We start from the raw sequence: 20,759 nt of genomic DNA on the forward strand, positions 1-20,759 counted from the left end.
CAGGACAGAATGTCCTAGCTATACTGTGAAATAATTCTTGTGTCAAAATTTGATAGTTTTGTCTGTTTGAAATTAATATATCCACAGTGCAATGCAACAAATATTTTAGCTTAACTGGGGGACAAGTACTATTTGTGGTGAGGAGAGTTGTGTGATTCAAGTTAGTTTTCATTCTTTACAAATCTCTATTTTTGTACCTTGAATTTGCCCTGGATTTAATTTTTTTTTTCTAATCTCCCAGAGGAGAATAACCCAACACTTTCTTTCCTAACTAACATGGTACAGAATAGAATTATTATAATTAAGAAATTATATAATGTACCAATAATTTAACTCTTATTTTATATGGTCTCTGATTACTTCTTATTATAGTGTTTTTCTGTGAAACATATGAGATCCTAAAGGTCAAAGACCTGTGGTTAACTTCTGTTGTATTTTATAGATGGCCATGAAATACTTACTCTACCTTTGCCAAAACAGACAGACTTGAAAATAAATTGGGAATATGATCATTATTAACTATTTGAGTCCGGCCGAGATGAAACACTGTAGAGATTGGCTATTTGGTCTAGTAACAGTAATTAATGTTGATGTTCCTTCTTCCTCATCATAGACAAGATGGAATTGGGGGTTGTTACAAGTAGCTGGGGTCCTGCTAATTGAAGGAAAAGGTGGCTTATGAGTGTAAGTGATCCAGATGTCCAGCTGTGTTGGTCATGTTCATGATATTAAAAACTCTATGTAGCCATTATGCCCAAAGAGGACTTCTCCACTTTTTTCTGAGCTCCATGATCATTGTGACCCACTTTATCTTATCCCCCTTTCTGTTTTCATCATGAGCTTCTCAGGCAACCCCAAGTAACCCCATGCTGGCTCTGAAATCACTTCCACTAGTAAAAATTGGCAAGATTGAAGGGAAGCTTCCACAGACTCAAGCTGAACATGCCTTCTGCTTTCAGTGCCAGACTTAGTCCTATGTGAATTCTCTAATTTTAAGTTGTTGCACCAGAGCATTAAAAGATGATGACACACTTGTCCTTTGGAGCTGATTGAGCAATGGAAATATGCCTTAGAGACATGACAAATGCTGCAATAGATGATTCTTGAAACGAGAATCTCTCCTGAGATAGGAGTACATGATTGATTGCCCATGATTTTTTACTGAGGGAAACTTAAACTGTGTCCATGTGACTCCAGGCAACTGTATACTTGGAACCATTTTGGTAATTGACCAAAGTGTTCACCTTTCCAGAAGTTCAAAGGGACCAATGTAGTATAGAGGATGTAACCACCCCAACCTTGTCTTGGCCACATACTTTTTGTGTAAGTTTGAGCCAATCACTTATTCTCTCTGTCCTCCATTTCTGCACATATTAACAGAAAATACAGGGTTAAATGACACAATATTTGTGAAAGTACATCTGAAGCCATATATAGAGTTTATTGTTTTGGCCTTGAAGTATTAATCACTTGTGGATAGACTAGAAGACTTATAATCTTTCTAATTGCCTAAATCATCATATCTCTTTGTAAGGTACATATACTTTGCATCAGAGAAAATGTGAGCTAAGCAAATTTCTTCGTTGTATTAGACCAACAAAAGTGACACAAGGTTTCTGTTATTTAAGGTTCCTTTAGATACCCTTAAATTGGGCATTAGAAAGTTGTCCAGCAAATGCTTTCTGTTCATCTGTGAAAATATGTGATAGAGAATGAATCAGACTCACTTGAATGGAGCTAAGTTTCTATAAACCTCTACCAGATTACCCATTTTTGTAGTCACAGTTTGCACCTCTGACTAAATTAGAGGCACGGGACTCACACATGTATCTGATAGTAACGGCAATCCAACTCTGCAATCTCGAATTAAGATCACAGGGCTGTTTGAGTACACAGTTTTTAGGCTCATGTAATTTTTGTTAGAATGAGGGATTGGCAGCACAAGATTGAGATTCCCACAGTGGGGAATGGCTTGCATTATAAAGTAAACTTAAAACTATCAGCTGCTAATTACCTACATGTGAATTATCCCTCACTACTTCCTGTCAAGATTTCTGTATGGCTTTCTAGCTGACCTTCTAAATAAGAAACTCTCAGCCAGCCAATCCAATTTGCAGAATAGGTGGTCCTAAAAAACAGCCTCTAATAAGTATTGAGCACCTAATATAGTGGACACTGTGAAGTCTAAACACCTTTGCCTGGCTTTCAAAGCACTTTATAATCTGGTTCTACTTTGTTATCTTATTTCCCTACAAATCCTAGTGATTGGCCTGAAACTTAATAGAACTAATTTCATTGTCCCAAGAATAAACCATAGTCACTGTGGCCACCACGCCTGTCATATTCTGGAAAGCCCTTCCTCCTTCTTCCACTTTTTTCAAATCCTCCCTGTCCTTCAATGTCAACTTCAAGTAATGTCTATGCGGTGAAGCATTCTCTGAATACACTACCATTGATACTGTTCCTCTCCTACAAACTGAAAATATGTTCAGAATATGTCTCCTATCCTCCCTCCACTGCCACCACCCTGATCCAAGCCTGGATTGCTGTCCCAGTCTCTCAACAGGTTTTTCTGCCTCTGCCCTTGTCTCCCAATAGCCTTGTCTCAACCCACCATCCAGAGGGATTATTTTAAAAAGTAAGTCAGATCTGTCATTCTGCTCAAAGCCCTGCAGTGTGGCTCCCCATGTCACCTCTAACAAAAGCCCCCATCTCTCCCACAGTCACTTCTCCATCCCCTCTTGTATCTATCTGCCCTTCACTCACTCTGTTCCCACCACACTGGCCTCCTTGCTGTCCTTCCAACATTTCACACATGCTCCTTGCCTTAATGCAGTGGTCGGCAAACTCATGAGTCAACAGAGCCAAATACCAACAGTACAATGATTGAAATTTCTTTTGAGAGCCAAATTTTTAAAACTTAAACTTCTTCTAACGCCACTTCTTCAAAATAGACTCATCCAGGCCATGGTATTTTATGGAAGAGCCAAAGAGCCACTTGTGGCTCGCGAGCCGCGGTTTGCCAACCACTGTCTTAGTCCTTTTGCTTCTTCTGGCCTCTTAGCTGACTCTTTCAGCTCCTTTTCGTCTTTGCTCAGATCTTGCCTCGGAGGGAGGACTACTTTAACCCCCTATTGAATTTTCTATTCTCCCCACTGCCCTGCCCCTCCCCCTGCTCTACACTTTATTTCTAAAATACCCTATAATGCATGTATTTATTTATTTATTTATTTATTTATTGCATTATTGTTTATTGCTGCTTTATCCCACTAGCATATCGACCCCATGAGGATAGAGATCGTTGCCTAATTTGCTCTCCCCCGCCCCCCAGTATATACCAAATGCCTAGAACACGCTCTGTGAATAGCAGGGCTCATTGATAGTTGTTAAAATGAAATAAAATTCTCTAACCTGTTTGGTCTGTGTCACATTATTTAGCCCTTAATCGGCGACTACCTGATATTATTTTCTGTTTTATATATTCCTTAGGCTAAATTAGGTAGTCAGCTGGGGATAAGACCCAGGTTTTATTCTCTTCATTATTTCACAATTATCTAATACAGCGATTTCCAAACTTTTTTATCTCCTGAAACACATACACTAATTACTATGCAGTACAGCTAAAAATATGCTTTTTTTTTTTTTCCAATCTGACAAAAAAAAATATAGGTATAATTTTGGTCCATTCACACTGGATGGCTATTGTTGTGTTTGCTGTTGTCATATTTTTATTTGACGGTCTAAAGGAAAAGAGGTCAGTGCTTCTGACTAAGTAGTCAAGGTATTGCTTGTTTTAAAAATTCTTGCTGTACACCAGTTGGAAATGGCTGATCTAACGTAATAGGTATCTAATAAGTTTTTGTTGACTTACTAATACAAAGCTGATCTCCTGCTTTAACTTGGCAGCTCCTGAGGTCAAGCTCTGGGACGTATTTAGTAAGGACAAACAAAAGTTTAGTGTATACTACATACTAGTCTAAAACCAATGCTAATATAAACAAACAATACTATATATGCTATACACAGGTTCAAACATATCTTGAATTACCCATTGCTGACAGTTATTTGCACCATGCCCTTTCATTGGTTTGAGTGTCTTTCAGTGTTAACTTGAATGTTATAAGTTTGTGAATTATCCAAATGCCTGGCTTCTTCTGCAAGTCTGCCTACCTTTTTTATTATTATTCTTTATTGTTTAAAGTATTACATGAGTCTCATTTTCCCCCTGCTAACTCCACCCCCAAGCACAAGCCCTCACCCCCCTACTGTCTCTGTCCATTGGTTTTGCCATTATGCATGCATGTATACAAGTCCTTTGGTTGATCTTTTACTCCCTCACCCCCACCTTCCCTCATAGGTCGTACAGTCTGTTTGATACTTCTATGTCTCTGGCTCTATTTTTGTTCATCAGTTTATATTGTTCATTATATTCCACAAATGAGTGAGATCATGTGATATTTATCTTTCTCTGACTGGCTTATTTTGCTTAGCGTAATGCTCTCTAGTTCCATCCATGCTGTTGCAAATGATAAGAATTCCTTCTTTTTTACAGGAGCTTAGAATTCCATTGTGTAGATGTACCACAGTTTTCTACATAATCCACTCATCTGCTGATGGGCACTTAGGCTGTTTTCAAATCTTAGCTATTGTAAATTGTGCTGCTATGAATATAGGGGTGCATAAGTCTGCCTACTTTTTGAAACTTCTAGTATTCATTTGAATTTCCAAGAGACTAATTTTCTAACAGTGCTAAGAATAACTTATTTAATGCTAACTAATATTCAACCTTTAAGCACTTAGAACTACACCTGATATGTAATAGGTGCCTAACAAATGTTAATTTTGTCCTCACACCCTTAAAATGTAAGTTACCACTTTGGGATAATATAGATTTTTATTATTCATGCTATCTAAAGTTTTCTATTATCAGACTTATTGATTACCCTCTTATAATATTTTTCTTAGTATTTTTCAAAACATTTAGATATTATCTGACCTATATTATTAATCATAGTTCCAAAAGAATAAAAGATTTAATTTCTTACATTGGCAAAGAGCCAGTGGCAAAACTTAGTAATAGAACAAGAGTTCTATTATTCTTCAGATGTTCCAGGCATGTGAACACAATGGCTCCCCTTGCTTCTTTTAGTTAAGTCACTTCTTTTGGAAAACGTAAAATATTTATTGCTCTATGTTTTTGCTTTGCATTAGCAATTAAATATTTTTAATGTACCATCATTGGAAATTATTTTGCCATTGTGTTATACTTTACATAAAACTCTGCCTTTATTTTAGTGTGGGTTTTTTGTTGTTGTTGTTGTTGTGTTTTTGTTTTTGTTTGTGTGTGTGTGTGTGTGTGTGTATGTGTGTGTGTGTGTGTAGACCTGTTATATTAGACGTCTGGGTAAGTTTGCTTAGTTGACTAAAATATGATGCTAATAAGAATCAAAAGTGTTCATTGGACATAAGTGTGGTCAGAGTTACATAGAAATCTTTGCCATTGATACAGGCCACATTTCTAGTCATTTACAAGATACAAATAATTGACCCAGGATAAATCAATTCAATTTGCAAGTTTATGTCGTATGTAAAAATCTATTCATCTTTGATATTACATTCACATAATTGTTATCACTTAAATTGTTATCAGATAATATAAGGGATATGCTGGATGATAGAGACAAGTATCTTTTCCTTATAATATCTTTATCAATAATAATCCAACTCCTAATCATTCCACTGGGCCCTCATAATTCAAAAGCCATATCTACCATGAAGTTATTCTTAATTATTTCAGAACACGTTAGTCTCCTTCTCCTCCCCATTTCTAGAGTATTTATTGTTTCTATCATTACTTTGATCTCTATTCTTTCTTCTGTTTATTAAACATCTTTCACCTTGGTAACTTCTAAAGATCAAGAACTATAATTGTAATGTATTTCTTGTGAAGCCTGAAAAATACCTTGAACATAGTATTAGACAATTGAGTATCTTGATTTGAAATGGTTTTGATTTTATATTATTAAATGAGCATAAACTGAGATTAATATATTGAGAAATAAAAATGCCAAAGAAAGTGAAACAGAAATCTTTTAAAGAAACACTATAATAAAATGTAATAATAATTCTTCTAAGAAGAAAGGTTTATAAAAGATTGTTGATCCATTTATTGATAAGATCATCTTTTCCCTAGTACATTGTTTATATATACATATATATATATATATATATATATATATATATTTTATTGATTTTATACAGAGAGGAAGGGATAGAGATAGAGAGTTAGAAACATCAATGAGAGAGAGTCATTGATCAGCTGCCTCTTGCACACCCCCTACTGGGGATATGCCCGCAACTCGGGTACATGCCCTTGACCGGAATCGAACCCGGGACCCTTCAGTCCCCAAGCAGACGCTCTATCCATTGAGTCAAACCGGTCTCGGCTGTTTATATTTTTCATAGTCATAAACCAGATGCCTGTGCAACTGTTCCATTGATTCTGGATTTGCTCTTCTGTTGCATTGGTCTCTTTTTTCTATCTTTGCACAAATTAATATGTTGTCTTAATTACTGTAGCTTTATAATTGGGTTTAATATTTGGTAGTAGAGTCCTCCAGCATTGTTTTTCTCTTTAAAGTTGCCTTGGCTATTTTTGATCCTTTGAATTTCCATAGAAATTTAGACTCAGCATGCCAATTTTCACACAAAAATGGTAGGATTTTGAATAAATTTTTTCTGAACCTATAGGTAAATGTAGAGAGAATTGACAATATTACAATAATGAATCTTCCAATCTGTGAACATGATATATTTAGATATTCTTTCATTTTTTTCAATAATACTTTTGAGGTTTCACTGTAGAGATCTGACACATATTTTGCTAGATGTTTTTCCCTGGGTATTTGAAGTTTAAAGTTATTGTAAAAATCATTTTAAAATGTTGTTGGCTTATACAGTTGTTTTTTAAATATTGACCTTACATACAGCAACTTTGCTAAATTCTCTTAGCTGCAATTTTTTATACAATCATATCATGTGTGAATAATATTAGTTTTCTTTTTTCTTTTCTAACCCTCATGTCTCTTTTCCCCTATTGAATTAGATAAGATTTCCAATATATTGTTTTTCTTGATCTCAAAAGGAAAGCTTTAAATATTTTACCATCATACATGATTGCTACTTTAGCTATTTTGTTTGATCGTTTTTTATGGATATTATCTATCAAATTAGTGAAGTTCCCTTTCCTTCCCAGTTAAGAAGTTTTTTTAAAAAAATTATGAGTCAAGTTATATCAAATGCTTCCATATAGAATATTTTTGATAATGCTATAATAGCTCAGGAGGAAGTTCTAAAATATGAAAAGTGTTTACTCTGAACATTTTAATATTACGTTGTAAAATGTTTTAAGATAATACATAGTATTACTTGTTAAAAAATGAAAAATCGTCCAACCACTAGCCATCTGGTTACAGCTGTTTTGACACTTTTGTTTAGTGTTTGTTTAGCTTGTGACCATGTCTTCTCATTAGCAGTGCTTGGCACAGTACATTGAAAACAAAAGCATAGCGTATCACATAATTCTGCCAGACTAAACAACTCTCAGTAAGGTAGTGCCTTTTGCTTCTATGAGCATTTCAAGCTATTAGAGGTGCTTCAGTAGGAAAGCATTATTTAAAACCTCCCACTCTTCCTGGTTGCAGGAGGTCCTTTACAATGTTTGAGAAACAGTACTCTTGGCAGACCTTTAGTGATTTCCTCTTTTTTGACTAGTTACAAACTTCTGGAGCATTCTTTTCATTTTTTCCCCCTTTCCATTCAGTCTTTCTCTCATTTTTATGCCCCTATCACTGAAAAGCCAAAACCAAAATGTGAAGAGGGAGCTGGCCAGGAGGAAACATTCCAGTTCCTTTTTTCTGACCTAAGCACTATTCCTCATGCATTAGCAGGCAAAGCAGGGATTTTCTGCTAACCCAGAGAAACTAGCTGTTGAACAGATTTGGCCTGCATCTTAATTAGATTACTAATAGTAAATCTCTCTTTAGAAACGTGTAAAGATATTTTCAGCAGAAGAAGGAAGCTTGACTATAGGGAGAAAGAGAATGTGCATTTCCAGCTAAGGAAGGAGAAATGGAGGGCGGTGTGATCCTGTAATCTTGTCTCCTGATATCTCAGGGCTGGATTAGGCAAGCTATCTAAACAGCATGTGGCCATACAAGAAAACAGAATGATCTCTAAAATTGATGATACACCCCCTTTGTTGCTCTCAGTTGAAAATTTGCTATGAGACCTTCTGGCTTATTATAAAGGAAATAGAGGCCTGATGCACGAAACTCGTGCAAGGGGTGAGGGGTCTCCTCAACCCAACCTGCACCCTTTCCAATCTGGGACCACTGGTTCCTAACTGCTCACCTGTCTGCCTGCCTGACTGCCTTTAACTTCCCCCCTCCACCCCGCCTGATCACCCCTAACCGCCTCTGCCTGTTGGCCTGGTCACCCTTAACTGCTCCTTCACCAGTCTGGTTGCCTCTTACTGCACCCCCCTACCAGCCTGGTTGTCTCCAACTGCCCCCCTACTGGCCTGGTTGCCCCATGCAGCCTGCTGTTCAGTCATTTGGTCGTCCCTCACTAACTCCCCCCCCTCCACCAGCCTGATCACCCCTTATTGCCCCTCTCTGGCGTGGTCACTCTCACCTTCCCCCCCTGCTGGCCTGGTCTCCCCATGCAGCCTGCTGTTCGGTCATTACTGTGATGGTTTGCATATTTGCATATTCCTCTATTATGAGTATAAATTGCTTCTCACGTTCCCTGGCCCAGCGTGGGACAGGGAGGTAGCCTTATGTCCCTGGCCAAGCTCTAGGCTGAGAGGAAGCCTCACATCCTGGGTCGGCCCAAATCCCTGCCCACCAACACTGCAAGTCCCCGCCTACCCGCACCTGCCTTGCATTCAGCCTCCTGCTGTTTGCTCATTACAGTGTCCTGGTGTAATGACCATTTTCATATTAGCCTTTTATTATTATGACTAGGCGCCCATTGCAGCAAGATTCCTGCAAGTGGCCGCTGCGGCCACTCGAGTGGCTGCTGCCGCCCACCCCGCCCACCCCACCCCACCTCACCCGGCCTGTGCTTTCCCTCTGGCAGCCTCCTTGCTTTCTGCTTTCCCTCCCTCTTTCTTCTATGCTGTCTTCAGTCTTCACTCCTCCCTCCCTCAGCACATGCAAATTAACTGCCACCTTTGTTGGGTTAATTTGCATACTCGCTCTGATTGTCTGTGGGTGTAACGAAGGTACGGTCAATTAGCATTTTTCTCTTTTATTAGTGTAGATGTGCATATACGTATGGGAATGCTTCAACCTCTGCCAAGGCTATCAATGGGAATATCAATGGGAAATTAAATCACAGAAGCATTGGATTCAGTTTTTAGTATAAACTAAGAATGAACATCTATTTTTTTTATACTAAAGAAATAAATGACATACCTAATAATCAATTTCTTAATTATTGATATTTTCTTAATAATAAATGGACAATAGTATTTTTTGAGGCCTTACATTTATGAAAATGTCATATTCTACTTTTTTTTAAATGTATTTTTATTGATTTCACAGAGGAGGGAGAGGGAGAGAGAAATAGGAACATCAATGATGAGAGGGAATCATTAATCAGTTGCTTCCTGCATACTCCCCCTTCCCAACTGGGCATTTAGTCAACAACCCAGGCCCTGACCCAGAATCGCACCGTGACCTCCTGGTTCAAGGGTGGATGTGCAACCACTGAGCCACACTGGCTGGGTGTCCTATTCCACTCTTATACTTAGTGATGGTTTGGCTGAATATAAAATGTTCAGTTGTAAATAATTTTTGTCTTTGAGTTTTGACAACATTACCTTATTGATTTTAGCTTCCAGTGTTGCTGTTGAGCAGATAGTATCATTTTCATTTCTGATCCTTTCTATGGACTTCTTGTGTGTGTGTCTGCAGGCATTTAGAATAGACTCTATAAAAAGAGCACTAGTCTTTACAGTGATTTCTTTCTGTGTGGTTTAAGTAAGGAATCCTCCTTCTCTTGGGTTTTGTTGTTGTTTTAACCAACATAAAATCCTTGCCCTCTAAAATAAAAGAAAACCTGAGGCAAGACTTAACGCTTTTCAGGTACATACGGTGAAGAGCAAATATGCAAAGGATGATAACTGTATGTTTAGGAGACGAAAAAAGTTACAAACTGCAACGTAGGTTGGACAATTATTTTACAAACTGTATTCCATCAGATGTTAAGCTGTGCCCTCCCCTCTCCTGTATTTTCTCATGAATTATTAGTCTTAAGAAGTCCCACTGTTTAACCTTACTTGACTAGCATTTCCTAAATTTATTTGCCCACCAGAATTTTTTTTTCTTTTTCATTATTTTAAAAGGAACATCATTGACATATGCATAACACAGTTGGGGAAATGCCAGATAAGACTTGGACTTTCCTGGCTACAAAAGGGCAATTAAGCAATGGAATAAGTAACCAAGCGAAGCTGTGTACTCTCCTTTTCCAGAGGCCTTTAAAGCAGGACATCTGTTTTAGGCGTAGTCCTGTTTGAACAATGGGACTCATGCTGGTGTTTCTTCCTCTTCCTGTCCCCTCGTGGTAGCATTGGAGACTTTTAGTCCACCTTTTACATGGTTCTAGTACTTTGGGTATTAATAAGTGCAAAAATGACCACTATTACCAATAATTATATTTATTGAGGACTTATTCAGTGTCTGGCCCTATGCTAGATGCAGGAGACAGAAAACCTGCATTCTTACTCGGCCTCTAACCAGCTGTGGGCCAATCACTTTGCCTCCTTTTCTTCATCTGTCAAATGAGGAATTTAGGTTATCTCAAAAAGACTGTTTCTGCTTTAATATTTCAGGATGACTTTTGTCTCTGGATAGCAGCTCTTAAAATGGGAGAAGAATTTAAAAATTCTCAGGTCAATTTGAGATTGCAAAATGATTTTCACGAATCAATGAGGAGGGGCTGGGTAAATAAGTTGGAACTATATTTACGAGTTCCAAGGTATCAAACAGAAACACATAAGAAGATATTTTTTTAATATATTTTATTGATTTTTTACAGAAGGAAGGGAGAGAGATAGAGAGCTAGAAACATCAATGAGAGAGAAACATCGACCAGCTGCCTCCTGCACACCCCCCAACCGGGGATGTGCCCGCAACCAACATACATGCCCTTGACTGGAATCAAACCTGGGACCCTTCAGTCCACAGACCGACACTCTACCACTGAGCCAAACCGGCTTCGGCAAGAAGATATTTTTAAAAATCATTTATGGGCTCTGAAGGGCTACTTCAACAAGATTACTAAGTTTTAGAGAATATATGAAAGGCTTTTTTTCCCCCCGGCACCTATTATTATTACACAGCTTAACACATCTGCCTAATGAAGCTTTTATTTGGGAATTAGTCTTCAAAGTATATCCCAGTCCCCTGTACCTGGGACATCAAATAAATTTCCTTTAGAAAGTTAAGTGTGCAGCCTTGGAGTTTTAAACCATCTGGATAGGTAACCCAGCTCTACAATGCAGCAACTGTGTTCTTGGGCAAATTACTTACTTCCAAATCTGTGCCTCAGTTTCCTCTTCTTTAAGGAGAATTATAAGTTTACCTACCTCATAGGATGTTGTGAAGATTCAGTGGGATGATCCAAATACTGTAGTTGGCACAACACGTAGCAAAGATTTGGGGTTCTATTAATATTAGCTAATATAATCCTTAAGGTCATGCAGCATTTCCCCAGATATTCTAGTGGACGTTTTTCTTTTCATAAGGGACAGCATACAACACCAAAGGGAAATTATATAGCTCTGGTGCTTGGTTTTATAATCTAGCATCTTTTTTGACCTGCTGCATCCAATGCTCCCAAATAATGCTTGCTACCTTTCAGATTAGAGAAGTTACTTTATTTTTGCATATTGGTTGTATTTTTTATTTGACGTGCCTTGTACTTGGGAATATTGTGCTAAGTCTACCCACTGACTATAGCTTAGTTTAAAGCCAAGTTTGAAGGTCTAAGATAAAGGTCACAGATTCATGTCCTTCCTCGCAGTGTCTGCCTAGAGACTTTGGCCTTCTTGAAACACACTGAAGGTTATGAAATTGATGGATCTACCCTGATGCAACACACTCCTGTCACCCAGCTGGAAAGTGGAGACACTGCTACTTCTCCCTGAGAAGGGCTGTTGTTCATCCTAATACTTCGTTCATTTGTTCTTTCATGGGTGATTGCATGAGTAACAGAAAACACCTACTCAACTTACAGCTTTGGCAGAAACAGTAGCTTATGTTTTCTAGAGACAAAATTAGAAGCAGGCTCCCTGGACCCATCTCTAAGTCAAAATAAAATAAAATGTCTAGGGAACCACTGTGCCTCCCAGTAAACATGGCCCATGAAATAATGCTGTTTAGGTCAAGATGTCCTAGAATAAGAGGACAGGGAGAAGGAAGGGGGAGGGAAAATATGTATTTGAGTAATATGTTTTCATAGAAATGAACAAGCAAGCTGTTTTTCTTTCTTACTTTGTCTTTTTTACATAGAAAAAAAGCAAATAGACTTTGTAAGATCCTAATCTTCCTCCTGCAATTATCAAAAAAGGAAAGACTGAATATTCATTGTGGAGGGGAAGGGTTTTAACTTAAATTGTATTTTATTTATACTATTAAAGATTACCCACTTTTCTGGGGAGCTGAAGTTTTAGAAAAACTAAACCATTGAGAAAGTACCTTTATTCCATTTTCACAGCAAAAAAAAATGAATACTTATCTACTTTTCTCTATAAAATATGCTCATTCGATTGGCAAGCATTTAGTGAACAACTGTGCATAAGACTAAAGGGAAAACAGAATAGTAAGACACTGTCCTTTTGCTCCAGAACATAAATTGAATGGTGGTGATATTTATCCAAGTTAATTATATCAGAGTTAAGAGACAAGTACAAAGTGCTGTGGGAATACAGAAAATGGAGAGTATTTTTTAAGTTGGAGCATTTATGGAAGGTTTCATGGAGAAAGTAGCCTTTGGACTATTATGGGATTTCCCACTCTTGTTGGGAAGACCAATGGGATTGTGAAGTGTAGCAATGATCATGGGGAGAAGGTAGAGCAGCCTCAGCATGAACAAAGATGAACAGACTCGAAAAGGCAGAGCATGTTGAACGTGGTGAGAGTTGAATATGCCTAACCAACCACAGGCTGTACCAGAATGGGAGTGAGGTGTGGGATCACTAGGGGGAAAGATCACTAGTGAAAACATTAAGTCAAGGCCGTGTCAGGGAATCTTGAATGCCGAGCCAGGACATTTTAATTTATTATGTAGGTCACAGCTTCTCCTGCTTTCCCACTGATATGCCCTGAGTAGAAGAGGACAGCAAAAACATAGCAGTCTTGGGAGTGGGAATGAATAGGTGGACAATGAAACTATTCTGTATGATACTGTAATGGTAGGTACAGGACATGCTTTTGTCAAAACCCATAGAATGTGCAACACAGAAAGTAAACCCCAATACAAACTATGGACCTTAGCTAATAATAATGTATCAATATTGGTTCATCAATTTGTAACAAGTGTATCACACTAATGCAAGTGTTAATAGTAGGGGAAATCCAAGTTAATAATAGGGGAAATTGTGAGTTTCAGGGGTGAAGGGAAGGGAGAAAGGGGGAAGGGTATATGGGAACTCTGTACTTTCTGCTCATTTTTTATGTAAACCTAAAATCACTCAAAAAACAGTCTTTTTTGTTTTTAAATCCTCACCTGCGGACATTTTCATTGATTTTTAGAGAGGGAAAGAGGAGAAGAGGGGGAGAGAGAGAGAGAGAGAGAGAGAGAGAGAGAGAGAGAGAGAGAGAGCGCGAGCGCGCGCGCGCAACCAAAACCTCTGGCATGTGCCCCAACTGAGGCTAAGGATCAAACCAGCAACCTAGTTATGTGCCCTGACTGGGAATCAGACCAATGACTGTTCCATGTATGGGGACACCCTCCTACCAACTGAGCAACACCAGCCAGGAAAAGTCTGTTTTTTAATATATATATTTTATTGATTTTCCACAGAGAGGAAAGGAAAGGGATAGAGAGCTAGAAACGTCGATGAGAGAGAAACATAGCTGCCTCCTGCACACCCCATATCGGGGATGTGCCCCCAACCAACGTACATGCCCTTGACCGGAATCGAACCTGGGACCTTTCAGTCCACAGACCGATGCTCTACCACTGAGCCAAACCAGTTTCAGCAAGTCTGTTATTTTTTTAAAGCCCTGGCTAGTTTGGCTCAGTGAATAGAGTGTCAGTCTGCGAACTGAAAGGTCCTGGGTTTGATTCCAGTCAAGGGCATATGTCCGGGTAGGGGCTTGATCTTCAGTGGGGGGTGGGAGGGACATGCAGGAGGCAGCCAATCAATGATTCTTCTCATCATTGATGTTGCTGTCTCTCCCTCTCCCTTCCTCTCTGAAATCAATAAAAATATATATTTTTAAATCACGTGTTCATGAAATATACAAGTACAATTTTTTAGGAGTTTCATATTATATTTTTTAAATAACATGAATTCTATTCATGTATGCATAAATGGGTACTTTAAGATTAAAATTTTTCCATAACCTTTCATTAAGAGGCATGACCCAGAAGGATATGATTCCTGTATTGAGAAGCATGGCTTTGGGTGACAGGGAGACACTGAAGCCACATCAAAAGCGAAAAAGCCCTGGCTCGGTAGCTCAGCTGGTTGGAGCATTGTCCTGTGCACCAAAAATGGCTGCAGGTTCAATTTCCTGCCAGGGCACACCCTAGGTTGTGGTGCGTATGGGAGGCAATGGATTGATGTTTCTCTTTCACATCAATGTCTGTCTGTCTGTCTGTCTCTCTCTCTCTCTCTCTCTCTCTCCCCCCTCCCTCTCAAATCAATAAACATATCCTCGGGTGAGGATTTAAAAAAAAAAAAGAAACTAGACTAAACCAGTAAAATGATGAGCAACCAATTTTTCTTGCAGCAATATTTTTGCATCTTTATTTTCATTTCCCAGTGTTCGTACAGAGGCATATACAGTACCTTTAACTCACTCAGTGAACCTTTATTTTAATGAGAAGTAGTTGATAAACCAACTTTTATGGATAGTGCAGTTGAAACGAGAGATGTATATTTTGATATGAAAATAATTTATACTAAGAAAAATGTGAAATAAACCTGGTGAGGAGATGGGCAGAGTAAATGGAATGACTTGGGTTAGGTAAGTTTAGATGTATTTTATTTATTTCAAAGAGAGGAAGAGTGAAAGAGAGATAGGAACATCATTGATGAGAATCATTGATTGGCTGCCTCCTGCATGTCCCACATTGGAGATCAAGCCTGAAAGCCAGGCATTTGCCCTGACCAGGAATCGAACCCTGATCTCTTGAGTCATAGGTAAATGCTAAACCACTGAGCAACATCAGCTGGACTTTTTTTTTTTTTTTTTTTTTTTTTTTGAGAGAGAGAGAGAGAGAGAAACATTGAAGTAAGAGAGAGAAACATGGTTCAGTTGCCTCCCATATACAACCTGACCAAGGATCAAACCTGCAACCTGGGTATGTGCCCTGACCAGGAATCGAACCAGCAACCTTTCTATGCATGGGACAACACTCAACTTACTGAGCCACACTGAGCAGGACTAATATATTTTGAGACAAAAGAATTCAGTTTGATGGGTGCCCTGTCACTGAGAGCATAAACTTTTTACGAGATGTCATTGAGACCCACTGTGACCTTCAAGCTATCGCCAGCGCACATTCCTCTTTTTTCGTTGGGTAGTGTTTACACTGTTACACAGATAACTTAAGGTTGTTTGGGTGCTTATTTATGTAGATATTCAGACATGTGAATCCAAACTGTGCCTAATGAGTCCTCCTGGAACCACTGAAGCACATTCATAGGACTAGGCTCCTCGTTTGTGTTTTCAAGGCACTTTGTTTTTCTTATGAAGACCACAACTGGAATCTTTAACCTCCTGCAAAAAATCAGAATTCCTTAGCTCCCTGCTTGCTGGGAAAATACAAGACACCCATTCCCAGATACCCTTAGGAGAACAGCCCTTCCTGCATAAACTATGTTCATCAGTGAGAGAACATATACAGAACGGGGTTTCTGGATCAGTCTCGAGTTTGAATTCTCTACTTACTAGCTGTTGGACACTGGATAAGTCACTGTGCTTCTGTAGTCCTAGCCTACCTATATCTAAAGTGGGGATAATATCTTGGGTTACATGAAGTAAAAGGTAGAATGTGTCTTTTACGAGGTACTCAAATATTAGTTTGCTTTCCCCCTTTCCTACCTTTTATGATAAAATTCCATCCATTCGTTTAGTATTTAATAAATAAATGTATAAGGAGCACCTACCATGAGCCAAGCAAGCTCTTTGCTAGGAGATAGGGATATAATTGCAAATAAGACAGGTAAGCATATGATTTCAGGTGCCCTAGAATTTTTCAGCAATTCATTTATTTGCCTCTAACAGCAATTGCAAATTCCCACACCTCTCTACTGGTATTTTTGACCAAGGAGTTAACTTTTAAAATATTTATCGTGCCCTTGCCTCAGTGGATAGAGTGTCAGCCCAAGGACTGAAGGGTGCCAGGTTGAATTCCAATCAAGGACAATCGATGAATCTTTCTCACACATCAATATTTCTCTTTGTCTCTCCCCTCCCTTTCACTCTCTCTAAAAAAAATTAATGAAAAGATATCCTCACCTTAGGTGAGGATTAACAAAAAAAACACACACACACACACAAGCAAACAAACAAACAAATAAATAAATAAATAAATAAATAAACAAATAAATAAAATACCTGTTACTGCTTTTTTGCCACCACTTTAATAGTGAACTAGTTTCAGATAAACCAAGTCAGACAGTTCCCATTGCATAAAGGTTTAAAGTTTACCCACTTTAATCTCACAAGTCCACATTAAATACTTAGAACCAAAATCCCTGAGGGTTTTATTTTACTTACTGTGACCACAAACCATATTTAGAAAAATGCACGTGGCATCTTAAGCAGGCAATTCATGAAATAAGTTATTCTGTGGCCTTAGAATCCATATCAGTATTTTTATCTTTGTGTGTGTGTGTGTGTGTGTGTTTATGTTTCCTTGTTTTCATTTTTCTTGTCTTGGGAGTGGTTTAAAATGAATTCTGGGCCAGATTCTCATTTTAACATTCCCTCATTGATATTCAAGTATGTTTTACATATCTCTAACCTCTCAGTTCTCAATATGGGGAATGCTTTCTCCTCTTTAAGGAAAATTGTATACACAGAAAACATAAATATTTGAGTGTTTTCATAGTGCAGAAGGGATCTTCTCTTTTTTTAAAGGTTCATTTTAGTATTACTTTAAGAATAAAATTATGTTATAATAAAGTTAAAGAATAAATCCTTTATATATTTTTTTTATTGATTTCAGAGAGAAAGGGAGAGGGAGAGAGAATGAGAAACATCAATAATGAGAGAGAATTATAGGTCAGCGGCCTCCTACATACCCCACACTGGGAGTCGAGCCTGCAATCCAGGCATGTGCTCTGACTGGGAATTTAACTTCAACCTCCTGTTTCATAGGTCAACACTCAACCACTGAGCCATGCAGGCTGGGCAAGAATAAATTCTTATCTAAATTTAATATACCAACTTTCTGCACAAAAACATTATAAACATTAATAGAAAAGCAAAATTTTCATCCTAAAGAGAAAACTATTTAGGATCTCTAATTTCAAGAAAGTAAATTTGTCCCAGGACTCTATGCTCTTTAAAAATTAACGGATTTGATTGATGACCTTCTATAGAAGATAATGAGGGCAGGGCTTACTGCAGGACGTTTTCATGGGGTACACATGTAGATACTGTTACCGGGTTCTCTACTGTGATATCCAGCTAAGCGACCACTTTCTTTAGTAAAACAAATTGGGCAGCACTAAGAAGGTGGTTATGTTCTCTTCTCCAGATGAAATCACGTTACCAAACAGTCTTTCAGTTCCCTTTCTACATATCTTCAGAGGATTGCTGTTCTCCAGGACCAGCTTCATAGCTGTGCTTTTTTCCATTTCAGAAATTACCATGGTTGACACAGAGATGCCATTTTGGCCCACCAACTTTGGAATCAGCTCCGTGGATCTTTCCGTAATGGATGACCACTCCCACGCCTTTGACATCAAGCCCTTCACCACGGTTGATTTCTCCAGTATTTCCACTCCACACTATGAAGACATTCCATTCGCAAGAGCTGACCCAATGGTTGCTGATTATAAGTATGACCTGAAGCTCCAAGATTACCAAAGTAAGATGTTTATTTTCACTTTTCAGATTACTAAGACTAGCATTGGACTCAGTAACACTGGAGTAAGTGCTCCAGACACTAAAACTCTATAGAGAAGACATTTACCATTAATTTATTCATCCACAGATCTATGAAATATTAAGTATTTATGATATGCCAGAAAGGAAAGCAGTATGTTAATCCCCCAAAACATTCTTTCCTTTTGTCCCTTCTTTCTCTCTTCTTTTTTCTTTTCTTGGTTCTTCTCAAGAGCATTATCTAGTATGATTATATTGCCAGGTATATATCAGGTTGAGAGTCCACACCCAAACTTTGAATTCTTTTGAATACTTTTAAGTTAATAAGTAACAGCTTGCTACCTTATTATCACCAAATTACTAAATTATAATCCAATTTTTTTCTAATTCTGCCATTTGAGAAGTTACACTGAAATCTAAACTGGTAAAAGAATTAAGTTTGTGTTCTGTGACCCTACAACAACCATACTAAAGCTTTAACAGACAACATATAGTATTTGAGACAATTAAGGTTATTTTATAAAAAACACAAATTTAAATTTTGACAAGTTGGTCTATTGATAAATCTCCATACCATTAACTCAACTCACATCGAAACATCAGACACAAGAAAAACTAAAACTGCACTTTTCAAGATGAAACATATTTCTATGAAGCTATTTCCTTGATTTTTATCTCTTTGTTTACTGATATGCTGGTTTTCCAAAGCCACCACAATGTAATTGGTAACCATTACTTGACAGTAAGAACTTCCTGTATTTCTAGTGTGGTTTTTTAAAAATAAATCATATACTTGGTTATATTATATGTGTGGTTTTAAGTTAGAGCCTAATATGGAAATTTAATGGACCTAATCTTAACCAGTGGAAAAGTAGTGCTTAATTTCCACAGGTTGTTTCACTCTCTATAAAAGATCATTTTATAAACCACCTTTTCTGACTTAACACTGATGGTAACCTGGTCTCTTATTTTTTTATGTTCCTTCTTTGTGTCTTTCGCAAGACTGGTTTTAAAATATTTCTAAAATGCAACCTTTAAATTAAAATACACAATTTAATATTGTGAAAATGCCAAGTACAGCACATTACATAGTAAAATAACCTTGATTGTCTCAAATACTATACTACCATATGGGGTGTTGGAGGGTCATAGAACTACAGGCTTAATTCCCTTCCCACTTTATTTATACAGGTGAAGCTCAAAGATGCCGTGACTTGCCCATGCTTACCAAGCCTACTTTACCTATGTCTTTTCATGTTCCATAGTGGTTCTACACTTAAATAATAAAAACACGGCATTAAGGTATACTGTAGTGACTTGCCCTGTTGCCTTCTTAGTATTGTTTTTCATGTAATAATGACCTGCTCACAATCTTCTATACACAGATGCAATCAAAGTGGAGCCTGCATCCCCACCTTATTATTCTGAAAAGGCTCAACTATACAATAAGCCTCATGAAGAGCCTTCCAACTCCCTCATGGCCATCGAATGCCGTGTCTGTGGAGATAAAGCTTCTGGGTTTCACTATGGAGTTCATGCTTGTGAAGGATGCAAGGTAAAAAGTAATTTTCTTCTTCAAAGGATTTGTTGAAAATGTACCTATTATTTCATTTAACTTTTGCAAACACATGACAAGGAATTGAGATAAAATTGTCAAACTTTTTTTTTAAAACCCACTACTCAAATAACATAGTATTTGAAAACCTAAGAAAATTAACAAAAGCAGAGTTACTTTACCTCACTTTTCTTCCTCCAGATTGGTTCTAGAAGGCATTGGTCTAATTTAATCCTTATATCTTGCAGATTTTTTTTTAAATTACTTAATCAAGGGATCAAGGCAAGATACTGATGAACTGGCCCAAAACCCGGATTCCTGGATTTTCCAGTGTTGTTTTTCACTGTACCATGTAACATTTTATATATGTAAGGCTCAGCATCTCTAATAAGTAAATAGTTAGACCATCTTTATTTGAGTCTTAGAACAGCCCCATAAGGTTGAGCTTATATAGGGCCACTAACAGATGTAGAAATTATGAATTAGTGAAACTTTCCCATGGTCATCCATTAGTAAATGACAGAGCTAGGACTTCTAAACCAGTGCTCTGTGTTTTCTTACTCAGCATCAATTGAGTCATGTATTACTATGGGCAGATAAAGAAATATAACTATTTTGGGAAGGAGATACTATTTCTCTTCACCTTTTTTCTGTGGGAAAGGGGCATTTTGGAAAGTGCAAATATTTAGTAATATTATGCCCAAGCATTAAAAAAAAAAAAATGTTAACCAACTCATATTTTCACATATAGTCTTTTAAAATAATTAATTTTAATATACAAGTGAATAAAATAGTAATAGAATAGTTTTTTATTTTTTAAAATATATATTTTATTGATTTCATTG

General features: G+C 37.6%; 1 protein-coding gene across 5 annotated transcripts in view; it reads left to right on the forward strand.

Moving 5' to 3' along the window:
- The window catches only part of PPARG (peroxisome proliferator activated receptor gamma), a 131,581-nt gene that overhangs the window by 68,467 nt on the left and 42,355 nt on the right, over positions 1 to 20,759 (forward strand). For all 5 annotated transcript variants that reach the window (XM_036431153.1, XM_045579191.1, XM_036431151.1 and 2 more), the window contains 2 exons: positions 18,115 to 18,342; positions 19,745 to 19,914. In XM_036431153.1, coding sequence (XP_036287046.1) covers positions 18,123 to 18,342; positions 19,745 to 19,914 — 390 coding nt within the window. In that variant the 5' untranslated portion in view covers positions 18,115 to 18,122. The remainder of the gene's footprint in view (positions 1 to 18,114; positions 18,343 to 19,744; positions 19,915 to 20,759) is intronic.

Source organism: Pipistrellus kuhlii, unplaced genomic scaffold (genome assembly GCF_014108245.1).
Source record: "Pipistrellus kuhlii isolate mPipKuh1 unplaced genomic scaffold, mPipKuh1.p scaffold_m20_p_11, whole genome shotgun sequence".
Classification (NCBI taxonomy): domain Eukaryota; kingdom Metazoa; phylum Chordata; class Mammalia; order Chiroptera; family Vespertilionidae; genus Pipistrellus; species Pipistrellus kuhlii.